This window comes from Trachinotus anak, unplaced genomic scaffold (genome assembly GCF_046630095.1).
Source record: "Trachinotus anak isolate AG129_WGS33_773 ecotype Australia unplaced genomic scaffold, CSIRO_AGI_Tana_v1 ptg000011l, whole genome shotgun sequence".
NCBI lineage: Eukaryota > Metazoa > Chordata > Actinopteri > Carangiformes > Carangidae > Trachinotus > Trachinotus anak.
The window spans coordinates 25,250,605-25,277,884 of record NW_027273862.1 but is presented as its reverse complement, the minus strand read 5'-3'; the positions used below and the strand labels follow the sequence as shown (position 1 = coordinate 25,277,884).

The window sequence follows — 27,280 nt, the reverse complement described above, 5'->3', positions numbered from 1 at the left end:
TTCCTGTGCGGAAGCAACTGGTTAATTAATTTATTTGTCGATTGAAAAAAAAAAAAAAAAAGTAGCAACTATTTTGAGAACTGATTGATGCTTCTTTGTGTGATACTGACTGTTGACCAGAGGTTTGAAGACATCAGCATCAGCTGTGTTGTGAGGTGCATTTCTTTTCACATCATTTATTCTTTGTTGTAGATTAAGTAATCGATGGATTCATCGAAAGAAAATAATTCAAAGCTGGAAGGTGCATTTGCCACATAGTATGTGGTATTTTAATTTTGTGAAGTTAAAAATGTGGAAAAAACAGAAACCTCCCCAAGATTAATGGTGATTGTGAATCTTGACTGAAGGGAAAAAGATAATAACCCCATAGTATAGTTGGCTTTAGGCTGACTAGTGGAGTCATACACTGTTAGCCTGTCTCTTCTACTTAGGCTGGTGGCGGTTAATCAGATGTCTTATCACTGCTCCCGCTACAGCCTGTTGTACTGAACCATGTTAATGAAATTTAAATTAGGCTTCTCCATGTTCTGTCTCTGATGACTTTGGTCTCTTCTCATTTGTTCAGGGTGAGAGCAAAGACCTGCTGTTCATTCTCACATCCAAGTACAACGCCTGCATCCTAGAATACAAACAGAACGGGGAGAGCATTGATATCATCACTCGTGCACACGGAAATGTCCAGGTGGGTGAGGCAGCAGTACAAGTATGATTCTTCAGATTCACTGCATTGTAATATCTACTCAATAAACATGAATTTCAGGTGATTAGATTTTTTTTTATGGTTTGTTTATATAAAGAACAGTATATATTTTGAATTAATGCATTAATCATTGCATTAATCTTGATTAAATGACTTCACTGTTGGATTCCCCCATTATGCACTTATGACAACTCTGTAATTAAATTCGAAAAAAGTCTTTATATTCTTTAATATGGTTTATATCAGTGGAAATCTGAGGTCTCGTTTTAATGCATAAAAGATGGAAAAGGTTTAGTAGCTGCAGTGTATTCAACAGCAGTCAGAGAACACAGTATACTGCTGTATACTGCCAGCCTTAAACATTTCCAAACCAAACGCTCTTTTTCAGGATCGTATCGGACGTCCTTCAGAGACGGGTATCATCGGAATTGTAGACCCAGAATGCCGTATGATTGGCCTGCGACTGTATGACGGGTTGTTCAAGGTGATCCCATTGGACCGAGACAATCGTGAGCTCAAGGCCTTCAACATCAGGCTGGAGGAGCTACAGGTCATCGATGTTCACTTCCTGTATGGCTGCCAGGCCCCAACCGTCTGCTTCATCTACCAGGTGCGTAGATAGATGTAGGAGTGTGTGTTTAAGGAAATACTTTGTTGGTGTGACTTTTTCCTTTATTCTGTGAATCTTTCCAGTATTTTCTAAAAGCTCATAGCCATAGTAAAATGTTGTATTGTAGTATGATGTGACAGCAGTTGAATAACAGATGATAATGACAGTGATATTTAATTTTGTTTATACTTCCTACCTTTTTTCAAAAAGTGTAACATGGTGTCCTGTTGTGGTCTGTAGGATCCCCAGGGACGCCATGTGAAGACCTATGAGGTTTCTCTGAGGGAGAAGGAGTTCAACAAGGGCCCCTGGAAACAGGAGAATGTGGAGGCTGAGGCATCAATGGTCATCCCAGGTAATCAGAGCTTACACTGTATACATTACATGTAATCAACAGAAAGTAAAACAGTAATTCTGACAACATAAGCTTGAGTTACTAATTGATATTAGTGACATCAGTGTGTAGATAGGAGCTTATTGTGTGTTTGGAAAGCATTTTAAAAAGTCAGCATCTTGTGTCAGAAATGAATAGTGGCAAATGGGTTCAGTTATTCAAAATATTTGAAACCACAGAACAGCAGTAACTCACAATAAAAAACATCTTTACTGTATATTTGATGCTTGATTTTCCCATCTGTGTTTTAGAGGTATTCAACAAACAAAAAGGTCCATGGCACAGAGGCCTGACTGGAGGGATTTAATGATGTAACTGATCAATTGTAACATAGAGGAAACAGATAAACTGATAGATATTGTAATGCAATATTATTAATTTCAGGTTTCAGCTCTAACTATAATTGAAACCTGAAATTAATATAATATTCCAAGCAGGTATACTGTAGATTTAACTAAATCTACCTTATACCTGCTTAGAATATACAATTAGTTTGTGTCTGAAAGTGTACAGATGTGGCACTGACTCTCTGCTTATGTGCTTGTATTTTAGTGCCAGAGCCATTTGGTGGAGCTATAATCATAGGACAAGAGTCCATCACCTATCACAATGGAGACAAATACTTGGCCATTGCACCTCCCACTATCAAGGTAAAGACATCAAATAATGGGTATTGATAGTGCTCTGTTTTTGCCAAATTAAAAAAGAGGAATATTTAGTCGTTCCTATAAAACCATGTAAATGTTTTCATCAGTCATCAGTTAAAAGGAGGGATGATTTAACTTTTCTTTACAGTATATTGTAGAGTAGAATTGACTCATATAGTGTCAGGGGAGCAATTATTTTCACTGTATAATAGGGAGGCAAAGCAAATGACAGATCTTCAGTCCCATGAAAATTGTATAGCTATGATGATAGAAACTTGTATATCAGCAAGGAATAAACATTTTGTTCAGATAAACGTGTAAAATACCGTCACACACCAGCAAATATAAACACCTCCGTACAAAGGTAATGTGAATTCACCTGCAGAGTTGATGTAATGCACTGTCACAGGTTCCTGTCCTTATCTATGTTGTCACATTTCAGAGACGCACCATAATAGTTATAAGGATTGCAGCAAAACTGTGTCAGGTTAAATAGGAGGTTTTGTGGGAAATTGAGTCCCAGGTGCGTTGCTTTTTTATATAATGAAGTAGAATAACAATGATGGTAGTAAAACAGTCATCAGAATCTGTATTATGCGAACATAATAATAATTTGCTACATTTAGGAGACACTACGGTTTCCCCTCTGCTTGTATATTTGTTATAAATCTTGTGACTGATGTTGAAGTTGGTTTTAAAGGCAGTTTTATAACTGCCGTGACAATGACTCCCAATACATCCCTGCTTTTATTGTTATCTTATCGAGATTAAGTTGCAGTCTGTACTGCAGTGCAAATTCAACAAAGGCCCAGAGGAGCTCTTCAACAACATCCTGCTTCTATAATTAGAGAATATTCTCTCGCTGTCTCCTTGCTTTTGTGCACAAGGGCCTCATACAGTTTGGAAAGAACAAATCAAATTGTTCAGATGTTGTAGCTCCTAATTTAGAGTCACGCAGCTTTGTTTTGACTATATGATAAAAAAAAAAAAAACTGAAGAAACCTAACTCTTTGTGAGAGTTATTGGCTGTGTTGATACCTCACTTGTCAGTCTGATAAAGGGATGATTGATCTGTGTTCATTCAACTTTTCTGATTAAATTGGAATATTTTGGAATGTAGTCAAACTTCCTATGTATTTCTCTTGTTTTATATTTACAAAAACTCACACTACACGGAGATGTTCAATGATCCACCTGCTGTAGATAACAATGCAAGAACTTTTTGTGCCCAAAAAAGTTAAGTGTCCTGCATTCAAACTGAGGTATTTTGTGCTTGTCGTTTATAGTGTTTGACGTGGTGCTAATTTGCAGCAGCACTGCAGGTGCAATTTAGCACGTAATTAGCAATTACCAATTATTTCTTAGGCTTCTTTAATATTATATGCAGTATATAAGGTGTTCCACTACAATTACCAAGTATTTTCTGACAAATAAATACTCTATAGATTAACGTTTCATCAAATATATACCATCCCTTACCGACTGGGGTCGCAGCACAGTGTGCGCCCCCTGACGTGCATGCGGAGAGAGGGCTGGTAAAGGGATTGATTGGGACTGCCCACCACTGCAGTGGGATTTCTCTGTGCTCCCGGTGGCCAGTCCAACTATGACAGACAGGTCCGTTGTCAGTGTATTTGAAAAACAAAGGAATGGAGGGGATGGGGGATGCACAGCTCTACAATGAAATAAGATTTGAAGACTTGGGTGTCAGAAAGTAGTCCTTTTTAGTGCAGTGCACACAGCTGCTTTCGCAAACCATTTCAGTGAAACAGAAAAGTCTTATCTGTATCAGTACCTCATCAGAAAAGAACATGGAAATATTGAATATATGTTTGCACATTAAAAGGAAACTGTTAAGTGTTGTTTAGCGGCACCGCAAAATTGTTCTTACCAAGACCCCGATATCAGGAATGAAAATACAACACAATTATAGACTCAAACACTTGTAAGTGTTTGGTTACCTCCTCATGGGCTACAGCTCATATGAGTGTCCTACTGATCCGTTGTGTCTTTAAAAGCCCCAAACAGCCTGCATGCTCGCTCAGCTCACAATTGTCTTGCAAGCTGTCATGTCTTTGTTTCCACAGGAGCGCTGCCCAACATTGCTCAACAGATGTTTGAGGGAAGAGGTAGTGGGGCATCTGCTACGTGACTAATGAAGCTGAAGTTTTTACTTTGGACTTTCTTTCACACCTAATGTTACATTAGTATTCAGCTGAAGCACAGACTCCTTTCAGCAATGTCAAAAAAACACAGACGCATATCCTTTGATGTATAACAACATTTTTGGCAGCTAATTAATGAATTGTCACTCCTCAAGTACAAAAGTGAAAAATGAATATGAGACACCAACGGCTGTGCCAGCATAGAGGTCTTCTGACTGTATCTGAGCTTGTATAGTTTTTGTAAACTGGTCTATAGTGGGTCAGCAGACTGGTCTCACTTTTTTTTTAGATTTTTAGCATCAAAGAAGCTAATTACTCGCCATTCAGTTGAGAGGATTGCTGGAATTTTGTGAAGCTGTGAAAGTAGAAAGCGGAGCCACAGTTTGACGGAAAATGTAAGCAATACGACAGGCAGGAGGATTGTGAAAATGAGTTTTGTATAGGTTCAATCAAGTGAGAAATTGACTCAGCTTGTACAGTAGACAATGACAATAACAATACCTTCTTTTGAAGGAAAAATAGAACAGGCTCAGTCACACTATGTGATTTTAATGCCAATTCCAATCACGACTACTATTCTAGCAAGTTGGGCAGCTTATCTCTTACTGATAGTGGAGAAGAGAGGCTTTGGCTCCTAACATGTTTTGGTGCAGCCCATTCTGGCTAAACCCCTGGTGTTAACCAGGACTGAAAGCTGAGAGAGTGTCTGACAACATCCAGAGAGAGAGTCTGTGTTATAAGACAAGTTATGCTTTACAACACTCGCTCAGTAGATACAAGAGTTTGCATCAGTAGAGTTTCCTAACTTCCCCAGCTTCACTCTGTCTAAGTGTCTATGCAGTTTTCTTTGGGAAACATATTTTATACAATACACTAAAATACGACAGCATGAGATTATAAAAACCTCAAAAGTCCGACATCATATAATTATAAATGGAGTTGATAAAAAGTAGCCAAGTCAGTATTTGCAAATATTAGCATATCATAATTATATCAGTGTTGGCGTATATGTCAGCTGATAAGTACACAAATATGCTGATATGTTTCAGGTAACCTGTTGCTATTGCATAATTTGTCCTCCAGAGAGCACCAGCTAGATATCTTTCATCTATAAAATGTCCTGTTTTGTTGTTCGTTTATATTATGCGCTTATGAAAAAGAAAAATCAATATCAGCCAATGTAGCAAAATTTTTTAAAATGAATGAAATAATGAAATAAGACAAAAATCTAGTGTAAGTCAGGCTCTAACTGCTCTGGTTGACTTTGAGATTGTAGTGGAGCATGTTTGTGGAATATTTCTGTCATGTGCTCAGCTTCATATTCATCCTTTTGTAGTGTACACAGGCTCCTGACAGGTTGGCATGCTGACTTTAATCCACACTTCTCTTGTCTGGCAAAATTTGAAGAGTCTGTAGTTTTAAGTTGCACCGGGGGAAGACTCCTCAGAGGATGTTTTCATAATGAGAGATAATAAAACAAACACACTGAAGACAGGCCTCTGTGTCTGTGCTTTCATTTTCACACAGTACTTAGATAAAGCATGAGGTGAGCATGAGGACTTTGGTACTGGTTTAATTTGAGGAGCTTTCGCAGGATTTGTAATGATTTGTATGTGTTCCACTCTCAATTGCAGCAAAGTACCATTGTCTGTCACAACCGGGTGGACCCCAATGGCTCACGCTACCTGCTGGGGGACATGGAGGGACGTCTGTTTATGCTGCTGTTGGAGAAGGAGGAGCTCATGGACGGCACAGTGGCGCTCAAAGACCTGCATGTGGAGCTGCTCGGAGAGGTCTTTCATTTATCTTATTCTCTATGTTGCTCAGAGCTTTCCATACAAGCACCAGCTGCTGGCCAAACAGCCCATTACTCACTGAAGTCCAGCCACATACTTAAAATAGTTATGATTTACAACGAATTACTTGTGTACATTTTATGACCACAAACTTGTGCTTCAAAACAATGCAAGTATGATGATAGAGTAATGTGTTTATCTGTATCAGTTGTGCCCTGCCGAGTAGAGAGTGCAGAGTCGTCACAAGTATAAGCAAAACAATTGTTAACAAAACACATTAAGAATTGCACTGATTTCAGAGACGGGACGTCCTCATTAGACGAGCTACTTCGGTGGCAGCAACTTGATGATTGCGCAGTAAGCACCAAAAGGTCCACTGAAAGTGCTCCACAGACATTTATGGGCTTAATGTATGAACAAATTCATTAATTATCTTTATTAATTTTGCACTTTTTATAGGACAGCCATCTCTAAGATGCATTGAAAACAAGGAAAACGTAGCTATGTCTTAGCCGCAGACTGTAATTTAACAGTTTAAAATGTCCTGGAACGCTTCAGTTTTTTTTCCATTGACAAATCATACAAATTAATGTTAGATTCCCCAAATCATGTTTTAAAGATATGATGTAATGGGATTTCCTGCAGTAATGTTTATGATCAAGTATATATGTTTTCTTTATCCATGGTTTTCATCCTGTCATTGAGTCATTTCTTACTGCTCATAGGTGTGAAGTGTATCAATAGAGAAGAAAAGGGAAAGATGTCACTCAAAAAGAAGCTAGAGTGTAGTGGAAATCAACAGACTGACAGGCTTCTGAAAAAGTTTCAGTCGATCAAAAATATTAGAATGAATACATTCCTAATTTAAGTTTTGAATTGGTGTTAATTTTAATTGTTAATTGTTGAGTTGCTACATGAATTAGACAAGCGTGTATTTGTGTAATAGAGCAGGTAGAGGAGGCAGACAGGGTGACATCAGAACATGAATGAATGTTGTGGTCAGTCAGAAATAGGTGTGCTTTCAAATATTAATAGCTCTTTATAGACTGCTTGGGTTAAACCGCACGAGAAGCCTAGTTCTCCTTTACAGTATTTCACTACGTGTTTACAATGGGGTGGGAAAGCTCATTAAAATAAAAATAATTAAGATCTATGTATATGATGGTATAGTGGGATTAAAATGTAAGTCAGTGCACTTCATGTCATATAGAGCAGGTCTAGACTGCACTCTTTACCACCAGTATATCCAGTCTTCACTGTGTTTATCCACCTGCCTGTCCTCTGGCATTTCTCCCGTCTGTTTCTCTGTACCTGGCTCAACCACTTTTATGTTGCTTGCTGATTTCCCTCCTGATGCCTTTTACTCTCAATACCCACTTTGTTACCATTGACTTTTTAATGGTTTATTGCCCTGACAGAAGCTAATGGATCAGTCTGTACTTGTACAGAGGATGAGAAAAAATGATCCCACCTTTTTGTTGCCTGCTTGCCAGGGTGTCACTTATCCCTTTAAAGTTGATTTAGACAATGACTTTATATCAATTCTGTGCTCGAAGCAAACTCTCATGTTAAAGGCAGACAGCTTTTGGCTGGTGGCACATTTCTCTAATGACTTGCCAATGAGTTTAGAAAGGTAAAATACTTTCTTAGTCTGCAGAGTGATGCTGGAGCAAGAGACAATCAAGCAGAGTAGCTCTGTTGACCTAGAGGTGGATTGTTTTTCAAATCACTCTAAATTTTATTGTTAGGACCTCTGTGCTTAGTTAACAGGCAGCAGCAACTCCACATTAAAATGTTAGAAAAACTTGTCTTTGTTTTGTTTAAATTGTACCTTAGAGAGTGAAATCTTGTTGACTCTGATGAGGTTGAATCCTCTGTGTCAAACAGTCCTGTATATTTACACATCACTTTAGAAACTGCTCAAATGAGACATATCAAAACAGTAGGAAAGTCGATTATTTATGTTTCAATATAGCTGAACAGAGTTGTTCTCAGTGAGAACAGTGAGTCACTTGATCTTGTTGGTGTTAGCCAATTGCACGAGTTGGGCTGCAAATAATCATCGCTTTTGTTAAGTAATTTTCCAATTATTTTTTTCAGTTAATAGTTTGGCGTGTTAAATGTTAAAAATAATAGTATAAATAATTCCCACCTGAAATGACCAGAGCCTTAAGTGATATCACATGATTGCTAATTTTGTTTGATCAACAATAAAAACAAAACAAGGAGACAAAGCTGAAACTTGCATATAAGAAGTTTTCCCTTTTTCACATAGATCCCTTAGATGCATAATCTATTATAAAAATTGATTATTAATAACTTATTTGTGCTAATTGTTGTATTGAGACCCTTATTCAAATCAGTGTTTTCATGGATGTGTGCCATCAGCTGACACTGACTGACAAAATTAGTATTTAGAAAGAGTTGGGCCAGACCCGAAGTTTGCTTTGTAAATGCTGACTTAATGTGGATGGGATGCCACAGTGGAGAGAAAAATGTACTGTCTTTTCAAATCTATCTGCAATAATATGGCCTGGAGTTTAAATTATTAGTCCACTGACAGCAAATTAATCAGAAACTGTTCTGTTAAATGATTAATATTCTGAGTTTTTCTGGCAAAAAATGCTAATTTGTCCACTGTGAGAATTTGCTGCTGATATGAAAGGAAAATCGTTGCTGCTGCTCGAACAAAAAGAGCAATTTGAAGATGCCACACAGTAAAATTGTGATGACATTTTACCTGCGTTAACATTTTCTAGACAAGATGATGAAATGAATGAAAATTGGGAAAGTAAGTAATGTGTTGGACATGGCCTAAGAATCTGAGTTTTTGTGTCCCTCTCCATTGACAGACGTCTATTGCAGAGTGTTTGACCTACTTGGACAATGGTGTGGTCTTTGTGGGCTCCAGACTGGGTGACTCACAGCTAGTGAAGGTAAGCAGCAACAGAGCAAAGTTTCATAGTTTTACAGTTATGAAGGTCATGAATTTAGCCAGCTTTGAAAAGAAAGTAATGTTGGGAAGTTCTCTCAGGTTTTTGGGAAATAAAGGAAACTAACAAAACAAGTTTAAAGCTTTTGAACTCTGGTTAGAAATAAAAAGAAACGAAAGGAACTTTTTACTTCTCGTCTAATTGTTTTTCTTTAGATTGTTTGAAACTTTAGCAAAGCTTCCAAAAAAACAATTCATTTTAAAGAGGTAATTTGTATTTTGATCTTCCTTCCTTCCTGTTCTTCCAATGGGGTTCTGCTTGTTTCTCTGCAGCTCAACGTGGACAGCAATGACCAGGGCTCATATGTGGCAGTGATGGAGACATTCACCAATCTGGGGCCTATTGTGGACATGTGTGTGGTGGACCTGGAGAGACAAGGCCAGGGCCAGGTAAAGACCCCAAACTGAATCCTTTATTTCTGTGAAACTACATCACAGTTACATGTTGAAAGTGAATCATTCAGATATAATAAAAGCTTTCTTGGGGCATTCAACAGAAGATGTAGACATGGCGATTACCAAATAAACCGTCCTAACAGTCACTGGATACACATTTTAGCTTATAGTGAGTCTCCATCTGTGTTTTCCTCTTTATCATCCTCTTTGTCACAGCCTCCAGGGTGTCTGGGCTTTTACCACCATTGCGGCTAGCTTCTTGAGTCCTGTTAAGTCTGTTTTTGTCAGCAGAATTAAGCACGCAACATGCTACAGCACAAACCTGCCGCTGGCTTAAGTAGCCTGGTAGAGAAGATTCTTGCTGACATCAACACACAGCTTCCTGTGCATTTTTTAAAGGAAGTCTGAGTGAACTTCTTTTGTCTATTCATTTTTTTTATTTTTATTTTTTTTTATTGCCAGGGTCCTCTGTTCACCTGCTAGTAAAATGCACCCGGTCTCTCATTTGCGTCCAAATATGATTTAGCTGGACCGCGATTATACCTGATATTAAAATGCATCTCTCGTACACAGACTTAAATTGCCTTTCTTGTTCAGTTGCAAAGAGGCAGATTGCAGTGCATGCCATTTCCTCTAATAATATTTACACCCATTAAAAGTGACAGTGAAGACCTCTTCTCGATTATTCCCTGTCTGCATGTATCCTAACAATCCATCATCTTTAGCACTGTGTACTTGAGTTTGTTTATCTTTAGCAATTGTCAAACAGTTTGCTTCTGAATTTAATGTGATATAACCCGTATTGAATGCTAAAAGGCAGCAAGAGGACACACTTTCATATTTGTACCTGGTAAAAATAAGGAGGTGATTTGCCTTTTTTTTTCTTGAATATCAAAACATTATTTGTTTTTATTGCAACCAGCTGCTGATGGAGTCTGTTTTAGGTACATTCTTAGACACAATGCTGCAGAAATATTGTAGTTTAGCAAAAACACTTCTTTTGATGTGAATATTTGTCCTCCTTTGTGAGGAATCACTGAAACAGAGGGAGATGAAACGGTGAAGTATGGAGAGATGCACCACAGAAGGTTTAGTTGGCAGGGTTTGAGACCAGGCCTCTGGGTTCTTGATGCAGTTCCAAAGGCAGCAGTCCACTAGAGCACTGAGCCAGACTCTGGGTACAGACCATCACACAGTCAGTCACTAACTGTATTCATCCAAACACTCTAAATCCAATCACTATTGTCTTAATTTGCCATTTGCTGAGAAATCCACCGAGCATTTGACCTCGTTAATTGGTAAAGACACGTTCCAAAACAGTAAAGGAATGATGCACAGGCTGCAGGGCAAAACACACCCTCAGAGAAAGTGTGGCAGTAAAGTCAGAGATGGAAAAATTATTATATTCGCAAATGTGCAACTGCAAACCATGCTGGGGTTTATGACTGATAAGACCTGCATAAATAACACATGAACATAATTTGTGCAGATTATGAGGGTTCAGTCAGTCCCATGAGAGTGTGAGGGCATTTGAGAACATGGTCGGGGGAGTTAAGTGGGCTGCCAGGTTCACGGTGGTTATTTCCATGAGGATGAAGGTGCTGGTTGGCAGGTGGTAGGGGCTGAGATTATTATGGGCTCTGGTATTAATCCTGTTAGTGTACCATGACTGGATGAATAAATCACATTCTGGTGCTCTCCAGCCAGACTGTACTGACACTAGAATAATTTACCTTTAGGGTGTTGGATCTTGACACTGTTGTCATGTTTGTAGTAGTAATCTCAGAGAAGCGCCATTATAAACTGATACTGGGTCTTAGATCGTACAGCGCTACAGCAGTTAGCACTACTGCTATAACTGGTACTACTAAGTTGTTCATTTGACTGCATGTACCAGAAGTAAGTAATTTTTGCTATTGCTAGATAGCTAATGTTAGCATTAACAGCTGTTTACTTACCAGTCTAGAGGAAACTTTGTGAGTTCAGTAAGCTTCATTCCTTTACTCACCGAGAGTTGTCTCCAGTGGTGGAAAGCAACGCCAATGTTAACTCTTGTTTCTGTCACCTCTTTTTTTTTTGTACTTAAGTTAGCACACTAAGCACCTAGCCTCAGCCCGTCTCCTCACTTTCTGAGAGCAACTCACTGTGGCCTCCAGTCTGCCTTGAAGAAGTAGCACTGCTCAGAGGGCGTATTATAACCTCTTGTCTTGTAAACACAACGATTGCTGAAGCTTTTTTCAAGCAACAGTCACCACCACCTGCTGCTGGCAAGAAACCACATTCAGCAGCAGAGAAAACTTCCCCTTTAGTGACCATGAGGCATACTGTTACTGCTATACCACCACCACCATTGAACCTGAATATTCTAACTACTACGACACAAGTTAGACACAGAGTGAGCCTATGACTCCCATTGAAGTCAGAGTTCATATCACAGCAGTTAAAGGTGACTAATTAGTAATTAATGAGTGCAATGTACAGTGTTATTATTACAGATATGAATGGTGGCACAGTACAAAATAAGGTGGTATAAAACTGGAGTTACCCTTTAAAAAACATTACTAGAGTAGAGCTAGGACGCTATCATAAGAATAAAATAAGATGTTAAAGGGAAAAAAAGGATCTCACTCTCATCTCCATAATACCCCCAAAAAAGGACAAAAATAATCACACCCTCATATCTCAGTTCATGTCTTTATGTCTCTTTGCTGCTTTTAGCTGGTGACGTGCTCCGGTGCGTTCAAAGAGGGCTCTCTTCGGATTATCCGCAACGGCATTGGGATTCATGAACATGCCAGCATTGACCTACCGGGAATCAAAGGTTTGTGTGTTGTCTGTATGTGTGTGTCTGTGTCTCCTCCACCTCCTCCCTATTAAGTCTTGACTTTATCTGGACCTTAATCCGTGACTGACTTGGGATCAGAGCCATTTCAACCTGCACATCTGTTTTCGTCACCTGGCCAAGACGCCAGCTGTTGCTCGTCCAAGCTCAGCATGTTAGCGGGAGCAGATGGCGCAGATGTCATAGGTCTTGGCTCTGTATTTTTTAGAAGAACAGGAATATTGCCAAAGTTAGATTTGGAAACATTTGTTTTCATTTAGTAAACCAAAGAGTACTGCAGTATCTGCAACAGTCAAATGTCAAATTGAAGAATTCCATCAGGTTTTAACAATTGCAGACACCTCTTAATCCTGGAAAATTAGTTTTCTCCTCCTAGACTGTTCTCTGATGCTAAAATGAGACACACAAGCCAGTTAAGGTCTTCTTGTGCTTGTTAGGCTTCAGCTGTTTATTGACGAGCTCTGCTCTGGATGTCTCAGCTGCTACCTCTTCTCCTGGCCTCTTGATGAGAGGCAATTATTCACTTAGCTGGTCAATGGCTCTCTGGGAGGGATCTGTAACCTGTGCATCTTCCAACATGTTAACATTTGACAGATGGAATAGTTCAAGATCTTGAAGCTTGAATACTGGCTAGCTATTGTATTTCTTTCCTTTCTTTCTCTTTCTCTTACCTTTCTTTCTAACACACGTTTTTCCCCTGTTTCCCTTAAAGGTTTGTGGCCGCTCCGCTCTGAGGCAGGCAGAGAGACAGATGACATGCTGGTGCTGTCTTTCGTGGGTCAAACACGGTAGGTGTTGTTTGCAGGGCAGCATACCAGATAAGCGTGGAGTCAATTCTGGGTGCGGGTTTCTTATCTTAAGAGAGTGTTTTCCCCCAGAGTGTTGATGCTGAGTGGCGAGGAGGTAGAAGAGACTGAACTTCCAGGCTTTGTGGACAACCAGCAGACATTTTACTGTGGCAACGTCGCGCACCAGCAGCTCATTCAAGTTTGTATACACACAGACACACACACACACAGAAAAAATAAAGTTATAAGTGTTAAGGACATGTGCTTCCTGTGTGGTTCACCAGAACACGTTTCCCCTCCAATGAAAATCGAGTTTTTAACCTTGTTAACATAGTGTTTTTTATATCATACAAGACATGTCATGAGGGAAATAAGCAGTCAACACCATGGATGAGTATTTCCATCTTGGAACTGCACTGTGCTGTCAACAATCTCAAAAAATGCACTCAGACAGCCAGGGTTTCATACGCCACAAACCTAAGCAGCAAATCCTGTGAACTTGCTGGGAGGGGGGGCAGAGAAACATCTGGATCTGGGTCTGACTGACTGAGGCTCAAACGTGTAGCTGTAGCTTGATTCACGCAACTCTTCCACCGGTTAACCTGGCGCTAGCGCAAGCAGTGGTGATGGGCGGGGCTTTCTTTTTCTTTTTTCTTTTTTTTTTTTTCTTACTTTTCATATGTGAAAACCATGTTATGTTAAAATTTTTTAATCATAGCAGAATATTTTTTAGACAGTTGTAAAACATGTCTGGAGGGGAACATTCACCCGTGTAATGTGTGAGCCTACTCTCCTAGAATTTGCTGACTTGCACTATTTGTACATTGCAGTTCAAAACAGAAATATCAGCTAATTTCACAAATTCAAAATTAATTATAGAAATTTATTATTCAACTGTGGCCTTACTCCATTTAATAAGATACACTTTGCTGGAGCTGAATCATACATGATTGAAAGGGGCAGTTGTGGATGTGAAGAGCGTAAAAGGACTTCATGCATTTTACACTTGGTTGAGATGAATATTGCACTTGATTTAAATTCAAGTTTCAGCCTGCCTTCTCAAAATGAGAAGGAAACCTGCTGGGATTCTGCCAACTGTTGGACACTCAACCAGAAGTCTTTATGTGACAATCAGCTTTGAAACACAACCCTCCTTGTGTTTTAAAAACATTTGACTCACTCCTTTTCCTGTCAGAGTTGGTATATTTGCACTGAATACATTTTCACATTTTTTCTAATGTGATAGTTACTATCACCACTATTTCTTTCTTTCCTAAGACAAAGCCACTGTAAATAATACAAGTCCATAGTTGTATTTAAACTTGCATTGAAGCCAAGAGCTGCAGAGTTAGGTTTTTATTTTAGCTTGGCTTTCAGTGGTTGCATCACAAAAGACACTGTGGCAGGAAGAAAAACATACTATTATCACATTAAAAACAGTGCACATAGCAATATATTTTTACACTAACAATGAATCAAATGAAATGAAAGGGTTGCTTATATTCCTAAAACCAATAACCAAATGACTCTGTGGCTTTTTGCAGTTCGAAGCCCTGTTATTTTTGTTCTCCATCCCACACGTAGACTGTGTGCTTGAACCTAACTGCTCTAATTAACCTTGCAATAAAAAACTGCAGGCAGCAGTTTACAGCAAACAAGCTCAGACAAGCCAACTGTGTTCTACCCGCCCAGCATGAATTTGCAAAAATCTAAAGAAGCAGCTGATTAACAACGTGGTACACAATGCTGAGCGTCCACAAGAACCCTGATGTTCTTCTTTGGAGGAGTTTGAGACCAAGCTGGTGCTGAATATCAGACTCAACAACCATAGATAGTGTTTTCTATACCTAGTGGTCAAAAGCCAATGTTGGTTGCTTGGTTTATGTTCCCCAGAGGATTAACCCTGATGATTTTTTCCTCTAGTGCCACTATGAAGTTGATACTTTTAGTTTTTAGTGAAATGCCTCAGCAACTATTGTATGAATTCCCTTAGGATTTGGTTCAGACATACGTAATCACTGCCCGAACTGTAGATTCTTGTGCCCCAGGCTGGAAATATGTGACCAATCAGTAACTTTAATCTACATTTTTATTACATATATATTTGTATATATGAAGTCTTGGCTTCAATGCAAGTTTAAATACAACTATGGACTTGTATTATTTACAGTGGCTTAGGGCAGAAAGCAAGAGTATTTGTGTATATATACATGTATATACACATATATATATTTTATAATAACAATATAATCTTCACGACTGCTTTCAAGGACTCCATTAAGGACCCTGTCTTTAATATTTTCCGTAGCGTCTCATTACACCACCATATTATGTGTGCTCCTTAACAGTGCAACCTCGGTTTATAGGTAGTCTCTTGTTTGTACCGGCTGCAGTCTGTTAATGAGGCCTCCCCTGCTCTTTTTTTTCCTCTGTCTTCTCTTGCTGCTTCACTCCTTTGTGGCTCTCTCCATCGTATTATTAAATTTTCAATATTAAATTTGTATTTCCCATTAACCTGGGGGGCTTCTAACAGGTGCTTCTCTGGTGCATGCAGCAGAAAAGCAATCAAATTATCTTTTCGAAAACTCATAATAGGTCTTGAAAACACAAACAAGTTTGTTTAATGTCTGAGATCAAAGAACTTCTTTTTGTTTAGTCATATTTCTTGACATTTCTGTTGTGATTAAATTGCTGTGTTTTGCATTAATACATATCATTCTTTCATGGTTTCTAGTGAGAAAATGTCATCGTAGCCTTGATTTTTGTTTGCTACTCAAATTCTATTTATCTTCCATGTGTATTAGCTTCACCAGGATTGCTGAAAGTGTCCTCATTATTCTTAAATATTATCACATGACTCAAGAATCTGGTATATGGTCCATTTGTTAATGTGTTAAGTGGCTGAGGATGAAATAGAAAGTCATTAATCTTCTTTCAACCATCAAAATCATATTCTCATCACATTTGTATTAAAAAAATACAAATGTTGTGGAATTTGAAATTAATCATAATTTCTTTTCAGGCATTAAAATAAGTGCAGCAACGATCCTGGCACAGAACCACATATAAACAATCGGCTTAGCTTTGACACTTCTTCATATATTAGCTCCCAGTCTCTGCATCATCCTTTCTGTCACTTCTCAAAAATTTTATGCAAAAATAATCTTTAAAGGAAAAACTGTGTGTGCCTCCAGATCACGTCAGGCTCTGTGCGTCTGGTGCTCCAGGACAGCAAGGCATTAGTGAGTGAATGGAAAGAGCCACAGGGCAGGAACATCAGTGTAGCTGCCTGCAACCACACTCAGGTGGTGCTTGCCGTTGGACGGGCCCTCTACTACCTGCAGATCCTGGCTGGAGAACTCAAACAGATTAGGTTAGACACACACACACACACACACACACATTTACACAACCTCTCAACACCTACATTTTGGTATTATGTTATTTTATTTGCATGTTTTTATTTTTGTGCAGTCAGAGTAACGGTCATGGGTTACTGTTTAATCAACAATTGTGTGACTGTTTGAATGACAGTTGCATTTTATCCCTGAGATCCATCTACAGTATTGATGGATGCAGCTGTTTGTCCTCAAATTGTTCCATTGCAGAAAATTAATGCAGAACTTGAAGTCGCTCAGGAAGTAACTGATCAGCTGCTAATTACTTTAGGATTTCTCAACTGGAGCTGCTGTTAATGGAATTAAATTCTCATCAGAGCTGAAACAAGGGAAAGCAAAATGTGTAATGACCAAAAAATCCAGCTGTGGCCAATTGATCTTTAGAATGAAAATGTTGAAATTTTCCAGTTTTTTAGGAAATGTAAATGTTGTTCGGCAACTTTTAGACAGTGTGAACTCACAGCTCAACTCACCAGACGACTGTGGAACATTTTTCAATTTACATCTCTCTTCAGGGAAAAAAAAATCAATTACAACATTTGCTCTGTGTCTCTAACACATTTAGTCATTTTGTCCCGCTGTGTGTCGAACATCGTCATCCACATTCACACAACGTGCAGGGCGGCTTGCTGTTGTTTTTCTCACGTCCTCTCTACCTTCCTCAGTACCACGGAGATGGAGCACGAGGTGGCCTGCCTGGACATCACACCTCTGGGGGAGGCCGGCGCTGAATCACCGCTCTGTGCTGTGGGACTCTGGACTGACATCTCAGCCCGTGTGCTCAAACTTCCTTGCTTCACTGCCCTGCACAAAGAAATGCTGGGTGGAGGTGAGAGGAAAGAGAGGTGGCGAGCACTGACACGAGAACAGGAAAGCTGTTACTGACTTGTCGGGGGAGATAGGTGGGCAGAGATGATGTGATCTTTATATAGCCCAGTAGCACATACATTGTCTCAGTGGGCTTCACAGATCCATGAAAGCAAAGAGTCCCAACCTAAACCAGGCTCTATCAGAAAGCAAGAAAAAAAACTCCCAAAAAATCTTCACACAAGGAAGGAAAAATCCAGGGGGGTGAAATATTTTTTTATCATTCAGTGCGTATCATCCCTTAATAAGTCATAGCGGTTAAGTGGTGATAAGCAATAAGTAAAGGTTGTGAATCAGTTTTGAAAATACAAATAAATTGGTCATTAAATGGGTAAAAAGCAGTTTTAAAAAATCAATTCCACCTTCCAATGAACCTAAAGGGGTAGAAGCAGCAATTGCAGTGGAGGAGGAAATTTTAAATGGAGATCCCCTGCTGTTCCTCACATGGCTGAAGGTGGCAAAAAGGTAATTACTAAAAATGATCAGGTGGTTGAAACAGTAGAAATACAAAGTACAACAACGGGATAATAATGCAACACAACAAGTGGAGCTGGTGTAACACAAATGTAGTCAGTCCATTTATGGGATCTTTCAACATTTTGCTTTGATGCAGGGAGTTAAACCAGAAGATCAATACCACATTCAGAATGAAGCCGGTGCCAGCAGGCAGCCAGCTTAGCGTAGCATAGAGGGAACGGCTCATCTGGTTCTTTTCAAAGGGTAAAAAAATACCCATCAGCACAACTAAATCTCAATCATAATCTCATTATGTCTTATATCTCATATATTTTATATTTGCAGTGGCTCCCGGCCTAGAAGTAGTGTAGGTAATAGGTAATAGTCTAAATAAACGAGATGTGACGTGTTGATTAGTGAGCTTTTGGGGTTCTAGTAGTTGGATTTTATCTTTTATCTATTGGACAGAATGTGACACTATTCCTTTAAATTATCCAATAAATAAAAATTGATTGTATCAGCAGTTTCATATATTTCAGTTGATAAATGTCATATCCTGTTAAATTCTTTTTTTGTGTATTCTTGATGAAAACTTGAGCATCAACTATGCTGCCAGCCCCAAACACATTCCGTGCACCATTTAGATGCTTGGAAACAATTTAAACTTAGAATGTTAAAATATGCAGGAGAGGACTTGACTTCTTTTCTGGTGAAACTTATGAAAAAATCAACTGTCACTGGAGACAAAGTTTCATAACATGGTGAACTGGCACAGGCAGGACTCTTACTTTCCAGTAAGAATGGTTCATCCATTAAGAATATGTCTACACTCTTTCCCACAGTGTCACATTTCATCTTCCAAGTGTGTTTGAGTGACAGCTGCTCGGTGCTCATACTCCTCAAACTGTGCCCCCTCGCTCACTCCCCTAACAAGAGCAGTCTGACTGCAGACTTACATTTTTACAAGTACAAGAAACCTTCAAATTAAAAGCCACTACGCTCTTCACATTGTTGATGTTTTTATCTTTGTCAGTGGAAGAAGAGAATTTTAACACTGCATGTTTGCACTTAGGTTGTGTTAGTATTGTTGACATGAATTATATTTTTAATTTAGATTAGCTTTTTCTGTATGTAGTTTCTCAATAGAACACAGCCCTTTATAGTTTTAGCCCACTTACTTCAAATAACTGATCTACATTTTAATGGAAACGTGCAACTTTTCAAATAGCAACATTTTACAGTTTTCTTTTTCTTTTTTTGAACACTGCCGCTTTGTGAAGAGTCAGCCAACAAGCACTTAATCAAAGCCAGTGCTGTTTTGATGTAATTGGCCTCCAGTCAGAGAAACAGTTTGGGAAATGGAAAAGACAAAAGACTTAATATTTACCCTGCAGCATTCAAATGTTTTTTTTGTTTGTTTGTTTTTTTCAAAAAGTTAGCAGGCACCCCAGCCGATGACCCTTATTGATTAATCTGACAAAAACATTTTTGCAGACATTTATCACTTTGGTGTACATCCATGACCCTCTGACTGGAGAGTACAGGAAAAATAAATCACTTGATTGTGTGTTTCCTCAGAAATCATCCCACGCTCAATCCTAATGACCACCTTTGAAGGCAGCTACTACCTGCTGTGTGCCCTGGGAGATGGCGCGCTCTTCTACTTTGGTCTGGACCTGCAGACTGGTAGGTCTTTCACAACACCGCTTAGAAAAAAAGCTTCTCAAACTTCTCAGACTGATATTGGCCTCCGGGCAGGGCTATTGGAAGCTGTCTGAGAACATTTTCATTTTTAGAATATTATTTCATGGAGAATTGCATAACTGCCAGCACTGTGTCTGAAAGTAGTGGTTGAGAAACTTTCCAGCTGGAAGAAAGTGATGTTACAAGTAGTGAAATACAATTTTGATCCAAACATCTCATCCTATCTTTTTTTTATCATTATGTCATATATAGAATTTAACACCGAAAATTTACCAATGTACTTAATCAGTGGTAAATATGAGTCTCTTTATTTTATTTTTGATGGTTTTAAACATGCTATGTGCCACCACAGGGGGGGTTAAGTTTCAACACACAGGCACACAGAGGAGGCCAGTAAAGACACTGACTGGGCTGCGATGGCCTGTCTATCTAGGTCTTTAGGCTTTAGTTGTACCTGTTTTTTGCATGTATAGTACACCGGCAGTCAGAGTGAATATCAACGGAAAATAAAAATCTATCTAACTCAGTGTTAGCTAGATAAATCTACCTCTCTTCTCTTTCTTCGTCTCTTCTTTCTCTCCCTCTCTCTTCCACTCACCTCGGGTCGGCTGTCACCATGTGTCTCCAGTTTCAAATTAAAAGCCTTGCTGTCGTTGCACATTGTATGTGGGGAAGCACTGACTTTTTTGCTGCATTCAGAGTTCTCAGATTAAATCATTTGGACCATGGTACATTATACACAGCAGAAATGAAAGCATCAGATGGTGAGATATCCCCCCTTTTTTTTTAAAGTACCTATAGAAGTACTGTATATCATAGCTCAATAGCACCTGGTAAATGCTCAAATGTTTAAAACTCCAAACCCTCAGTTTGTGATGAAGGCTCTCTGTATAAAATGTGTAGCCTCCAAGCCTAAGACCATGTGATGTCACTGAGATGATGTCATCCAGTCAAGATACCCAAGTGATGTCATTTCAGTAGTAAAAAGTATTTTCTCAGGGTAAATGAAGAGCCACAGAGGACATTACACAGCTGTTTTCTCAGGCTGTGTAGTACTGCCTTTGAGTATTTTTACTTCAATTTAAAATTAGTGGAAAACCAGTGTATGGCTGCTTGTTCTTACTAAAGCTGACTTCAAATTCCCTTTTTTCACTTTTAATTAGTCACAGTTTTACCAACCAGGACATCAAACTCTGTTAACATTTTTAAATCAAGACTTCAGACGTGCTGTACCTCTCCTTCATTTTCCTATAACCTCATCTTACATAACAAGTGATTAGATCTAAAAGTGAAGTTCAGCCAAGCGTTAAAATACTGCTTAGTCTGGTTGGGATGCAACCAGCAGGGATTTAAAAAATGTCTGCCACAAAGAAAGGTGTCAAATTGTCACATTTCAGAAGCTGGAATTTGAGGATCTTTGGCATTAGTGCCTGAAAAATTGTCTTAAACGCTTAATTGATTGTCAAAATAGTTGCAGATCAATTTTTATAATTGTTTCAGCTCTAAAGTCCAGGAAGTTTGAAGAAGCATCTGCACAAACATCAAACACTGAGCAGAAACCTGGATAATTATATAACCATGTGTACAGGGATAATAATATAATCAGGTTACTCCATGTTCCCTGCAAACATCTTGTTCTGAATTTGATCAAAAACGAGGGGAAAGACTCACAACCAGGATATTGTGTGCATATAAAAGTACTTATTCATTTGGCTTTGGTTAGATCAGCTCATAGTCATAAAGTGTTTACTGTGAGGCAAAATACAAGGACATCAAAACAACGAGGTCTATGCAAATTACACATACTACTATTAAGACAAGTAGTTGTTGAAAGATTTAAGGAAAAACTGGAATAAATTATCTAATAATTAAAAAATGCATAACAAAGGCAGATGCGTCCCTCAGGGCTCAAACGCTCACTGAATGGTTTGATTAGCATGAAAAAGGAGATGGATTTTCTGCGCACAACGACAAATTTTGTCATCTCACTTGACAAGTGGCTCCTCTGACCCAAACATTGATTGGTACATAACCCTTTCAAATTGGGATTAAGCTTTTGTTGCCATCTTATTTCCTTCCCCCAGGTGCTCTCAGCGAGCGCAAGAAGGTCACCCTCGGTACTCAGCCCACTGTGCTGAGGACCTTCAGGTCTCTGTCCACTTCCAACGTGTTCGCCTGCTCTGACCGACCCACTGTCATCTATTCCTCCAACCACAAGCTGGTTTTCTCTAACGTCAACCTCAAGGAGGTCAACTATATGTGCCCACTCAACTCTGAGGGTTATCCTGACAGGTAAGAAGCAGAACTTTTCCTGCTTGTGCATTTTATCAGTTTGCAATGTCACTGGAACCTGTGGAGCTGCACTAACCTGTCGTTTGAGGAGTTCATAGCCGTGCAAGCTTTCACTTGTTTTGATCCTCAAGAGGACACAGTCGGCTCAGATGTGTCCTCTGTTGATTACGAAGTGCAGACAATCAAACTTTGTTTTGGTTTGTAGGAAGTGGCTGTTTTTTCTTTTTTTTTTTCTTCTTACTAATGCATCTTGTGTGTTTTACAGTCTGGCTCTGGCCAACAACAGCACTCTGACCATTGGTACCATCGACGAGATCCAGAAACTCCACATCCGCACTGTTCCCCTCTATGAGTCTCCCAGGTCAGTCCTGTCTGATCGTGAGTTACAACATTTCACAACCATCATCTAGACAAATTTGCTGCATGTTCTTCGTTTTTGCAGGGATGTGCCTGTTTGCTCTGACTCCCTCTGCTTCCTCCTGTTGCTTCTGTGACACATCTGCTGAATCATGTTTTGTCTCCTCTGTGCTCAAAAGTGACAGCCATGACTCAGCCTTATTAAATACAGGGTTCCCACAGGTCCCTGATATCCTTGAAAGTTTGTGAATTTGAAGAAAAATCAATGAAAGTGCTCAAATTTATATATTCTGTGCAAAAATGGAAATTGAAGGGTTTTTTTTGTTTTTTTATCTTAATGTCAGTAGTAGCTAGGCTAAGTGTGCCTGTCTGCATGTCTGCCATCACTGCAACACAGCACAGCGTTCACACATTCAAGTCTCTCTTATTCTATCTGCTGTCTGTGGGCATCTGTAAAGCCTGCGAGCCCTATTGTTTTAACAGTAATCAAACTATGCCGTGTTGGGTCCTTGAATTTTAGGGAGTTGGGCCTGGAAAGTCTTTAAAAAATCCTTGAATTTGATGTTAAAGACATGGTGGGAACCATGTAAATAGGTTATTAGAAGTTTGACTGTTATATCGGTCAGACCACTTAGTTTTGTTCAGTTCACCCCTCTTTGTTCTTTCCATGTTTACCTGCATCGTCCCTTTGCTGGCTCTCATGCCTTTTGTTTACCTCTGTTGACACCCCACCAGGCGGATCTGTTACCAGGAGGTTTCCCAGTGTTTTGGGGTTCTGTCCAGCAGGGTGGAGATTCAGGATGTGAGCGGCACCACATCTGCCGTACGCCCCAGTGCGAGCACACAGGTACTGTAACTCCATGTTGTGCTCGGATAATAAACACCCAAGGGCTTGTTTGTTTTGCTCTCTTATCTAACCAGGCATGCTGACTAAGAACATTATTTATAACATGAGACTGCGAGCTTGTCATGACAACAAATGCCTTGTCCTGTTAGTCACCTAGGAGGTCTACTGCAGCTATACCTCCTAGACAGGGTTTAAACCTTCATGCTGTTTTCTCATTTTATTTTATAGTCTACTAAATGTATTGTTGTGATCTTAGTGTAGCCCAAAAATATTATTTCTCACAAAAAAGTGTAATTGTAATCAAAATATATATCTAATTTTTTGTTTCCAGACACAGGTAGTTAGTAAGACAGTGCAACAAATTAAGACAGAGAAGACCATTTTCTAAGTGTTGTACCAACCGGAGCTAAATTTAGCTGTCCCTAGTGTTCAAATCAAGTTGAAATTACATTAAACAAAATCATTTTTTGTTTGATTTGCTGTCAAGGAACTTAGACAACTGGGTTTCAGCTGCCAAGAAAGAATAGTAGGACCAACATTTAAAAGAGAATCTCACTTGAAGAGCTAATCAAAAAAGTCATTTCAGTCAGATTTACAGTGACAGCATGTGGCTCTATAGCTTCCCCATGGGACAGGTGTGTGCTGTACTCGCTGCCTCGGTGACTCTGCTTTGTAAAGACAAAGCCTCTTACATATGATGACCAGACAGACGTTTACCTGATTTTAAAAGCTGCACATCTGCTGCTACAGATGGTTCCAGCTGTGCCATTGAGCTCACACAGAAATAGAGATTTCAGTTCAGCTTCATACCCTTTATTAGGTTTCTCTTTGTCTGTACTTCTCCTCTTGTCCCATCTCATAAATCCACATTCTCCCAGGCACTCTCCAGCAGCGTGAGCTCCAGCAAGCTCTTCCCCAGCAGCACCTCTCCCCACGAGACCTCCTTCGGTGAAGAGGTGGAGGTTCACAGCCTGCTAGTCGTGGATCAGCACACATTTGAAGGTGAGACAGCCAGATGTACATTTCCATTTGATCTCAAAGAGATGGTACTTTTATATGGAGCCTCTGATGGTAAAATAATGTGCTCAGCTTGGAGTGTAACCAGGTCAGTACAGAAAAGTCTTTCCACAGCCTGGTCCCAATCCCTCAATCATCTGATCTTAAACTGGGTGCACACTGGTTGTACCAGTCAAGTTTGTGTTTATCTGCTTAAATCCATAATTTAATTTTACGCCTCATTTGAATATTAGTCTTTTAAGTTATTTTTTTAGTGCTTGAGGTTTATGAAGGCGCTCCATAAAATATGTTTTTCTTATCATTTGTAGTAAATACCTAAAACAAACACAGACTCTTAATGAAATACCTGAATGATTGAACACACTGTCAGACCACTTCCACAGTGAAGCCCACTCAGTGTGCAGGTTTTTCCTCCACTCTGTTTTGCAATGCAGATTGTGCTGCGCCAAGGCATCCTTTTAAAAATCCCGGAGTTACCACACCTGCATAAATTAGGCTATGTTATTATATGTTAATAAGATGTAAATAAAGGCCTGCTTCAGCACTTTGTACCCACGGCCTGACTCTCGTTTATCCATGTACGATCAGATAACTCCTCATTTACATGTTGTGAGATTTTCATCAGTCACATGTGTAGATATTCTGATGCGGGTCCTGGTTTGTATCCTATAGTCACTGATTTGAGTGAACACTGAGCCCCCCCCCCCCTTCTTTTTTATCTTCATCTTATGCTTACAACCGTCCTGGTAAGAGGAAAGGCAGGGTTCATATTCATAGTGTAATGGGTTATTCAGTTACTGTCTCAGTTACACATTATTTAAATGCCAGCTCTATAATCAATATCAGCTGTGTCATATGTTTAAATAGATGCATAATTTTCTGCAGATCTTAATATTATGGAGCATGTGATCTAATGCTGTACCTTTACCACTTCATTTTAATGTCAACTCTGTGTACACTGCCTCAGTTAAGCCCAAGTGTCTGGGATAAAAAAAAAAGAAGAAGAAAGAGCCAAACCAGTGATAAAAATGGAACGTGTCCTTCCTGGACAGGTGCAATAAAACTAACAGGAGAGGGAAGGAGATAAATAAATAATGAGTGTGTGCAAATCTAATTAGGCTAAATACAGTGAACACACTGAAAACACCTGTGTCTATATACCAAGGATGTGGAACATGGATAATTCCAGTTTGTTACACAATCTTAATGGTCTTGGCCAGCATTGTTTGAGCCGGCAGGCAAGCATACTAACTATAAACACACCTCAATGTTAGCCATATTTGGAAGAGCAAACAACGGCATATTGTCAAATTGTTACCCAAACTGTCGATTGTTAAATTCTTTGTGCAACTTAAACATACCATACCCTCCAGGAGGGATTGTTATGTGCTCACTTTGATTTCTACCTGGAGTTAAAGTGGTTTAGATAATAAGACTGAACTGTTGTCTCTTATAAAACCTGGCTGTGTATCTTACCACTCACGTTTCCCTTGCTTTGTGTTTACCCTGCTGGATTTTGATGTAGTGACATGACCCCAGACTCCAGTTGTAATAAACCAGAATCCTCCTTTAAAACTGAGGACAGATGGACAATCACGAAAAAAAAAAAAAAAAAGAAGTTAAATCCTATTAACAGAACGTTGCATTTTTCTGCTCTCGCATCCAGTTTCCTAAGGGATTTGTGTTTTGTATCTCTCTCAGTTCTTCATGCCCATCAGTTCCTCCCCAGTGAGTATGCCCTCAGCATGGTGTCATGTCGTCTGGGAAAAGACCCGTCAGTGTATTTTATCGTCGGCACTGCCATGGTGTACCCGGAGGAGGCTGAGCCCAAGCAGGGACGCATAATTGTCTTCCACTACACTGACGGTCAGTAGCCAGGCTTTTTTTTTTTTTTTTTTTAGCGCTCACTGTTCTCAGCAAACAAACAAACAAATTCCAAATGCACTTTCTTGCACCTTATCCTGTTTGTCCTCTCATTCAACTTATTTTGCTTTACTCTCTTCATCCTTCACCCTGTTTCATTTTCTCCTTTCCATCCTCTTTCCTGTTTCTTCACTCATGGACACTTTGTCCTACCATGCTCTTGTTTCCCTCCTCACTTAATCATTTTCTTATCGCTATTTATCAGACTTTCCTCCTCTCACCACTACTGATTCCCCTCATTTCCTTTCATGTGCTGTCCCTTTCAAGGTGCACTGTTTGCCTTTAATTTATCCTCCTGTAGCTTTTCATTCTAGCCTCATCCTTATTCTAAATGCCTCACCTACTCTTTTGCACTGTTTCCCACATCTCTTTCACAACTGTCAAAAGGTACACTCTGCTCCACCATGCTAAGATCTTGTAGGTGCTAGTTTAGTTTGGTAGTTTGTGTAACACATATTAACTATATGCTGAGTGACGGACATTGTGCTCTTTCCTGCAGGTAAGCTGCAAACTGTGGCAGAGAAGGAGGTGAAAGGAGCCGTCTATTCTATGGTGGAGTTCAATGGCAAACTGCTGGCCAGCATCAATAGCACAGTAAGTGGTGCTTGACGGTGTTGTGAGCTGTATGAATCACTTGACTTTTTCCTTACTGAACTGCAGTTAATGTTCATGAGTATTATGAAGACCTGAAATAAAAATGTAGCTTGAAGGTTAAATTTAAAATCTTTTGCCTTACTTGGTCTTTGCTGACTAAGTGCACTTCTCTTGTAGTGTCTTATTCACTTTCTGCTAGACCTGAAAAGATTAGTCAATTAATTGATAAGTTGATTGACAGAAAATTAATCAGCGACTATTTTGATAATCAACTTTAGTTTGAGCAAAAACAAAAAAAAAAAAAAAAAGCTTGTTCCCTCTCCTTTAATGTGATAATTTTGTTTTTCCTTTCTACATCAGAGTAAACTGAATATGTTTGGTTTTGGCTGTTGATTGGACAAGAGGTTTGAAGATGTCACCTTGGTACTGTCAGACCTTGACACTGTGACCTGCATTTGTTTTCCTGCTTCCTGACATTTTACAGACCAAATTACT

At 39.3% G+C, this 27,280-nt stretch overlaps 1 protein-coding gene across 1 annotated transcript in view; it reads left to right on the top strand.

Moving 5' to 3' along the window:
* Positions 1-27,280, top strand: part of ddb1 (damage-specific DNA binding protein 1) — a 41,541-nt gene that overhangs the window by 1,684 nt on the left and 12,577 nt on the right. The window contains exons 3-21 of the mRNA XM_071489266.1: positions 566-682; positions 1,089-1,310; positions 1,551-1,665; positions 2,257-2,354; positions 6,151-6,309; positions 9,165-9,248; positions 9,578-9,694; positions 12,419-12,521; positions 13,255-13,330; positions 13,421-13,529; positions 16,525-16,703; positions 17,394-17,557; positions 19,630-19,737; positions 21,840-22,047; positions 22,313-22,408; positions 23,140-23,251; positions 24,130-24,253; positions 25,970-26,134; positions 26,691-26,785. Coding sequence (XP_071345367.1) covers positions 566-682; positions 1,089-1,310; positions 1,551-1,665; positions 2,257-2,354; positions 6,151-6,309; positions 9,165-9,248; positions 9,578-9,694; positions 12,419-12,521; positions 13,255-13,330; positions 13,421-13,529; positions 16,525-16,703; positions 17,394-17,557; positions 19,630-19,737; positions 21,840-22,047; positions 22,313-22,408; positions 23,140-23,251; positions 24,130-24,253; positions 25,970-26,134; positions 26,691-26,785 — 2,451 coding nt within the window. The remainder of the gene's footprint in view (positions 1-565; positions 683-1,088; positions 1,311-1,550; positions 1,666-2,256; positions 2,355-6,150; positions 6,310-9,164; positions 9,249-9,577; positions 9,695-12,418; positions 12,522-13,254; positions 13,331-13,420; positions 13,530-16,524; positions 16,704-17,393; positions 17,558-19,629; positions 19,738-21,839; positions 22,048-22,312; positions 22,409-23,139; positions 23,252-24,129; positions 24,254-25,969; positions 26,135-26,690; positions 26,786-27,280) is intronic.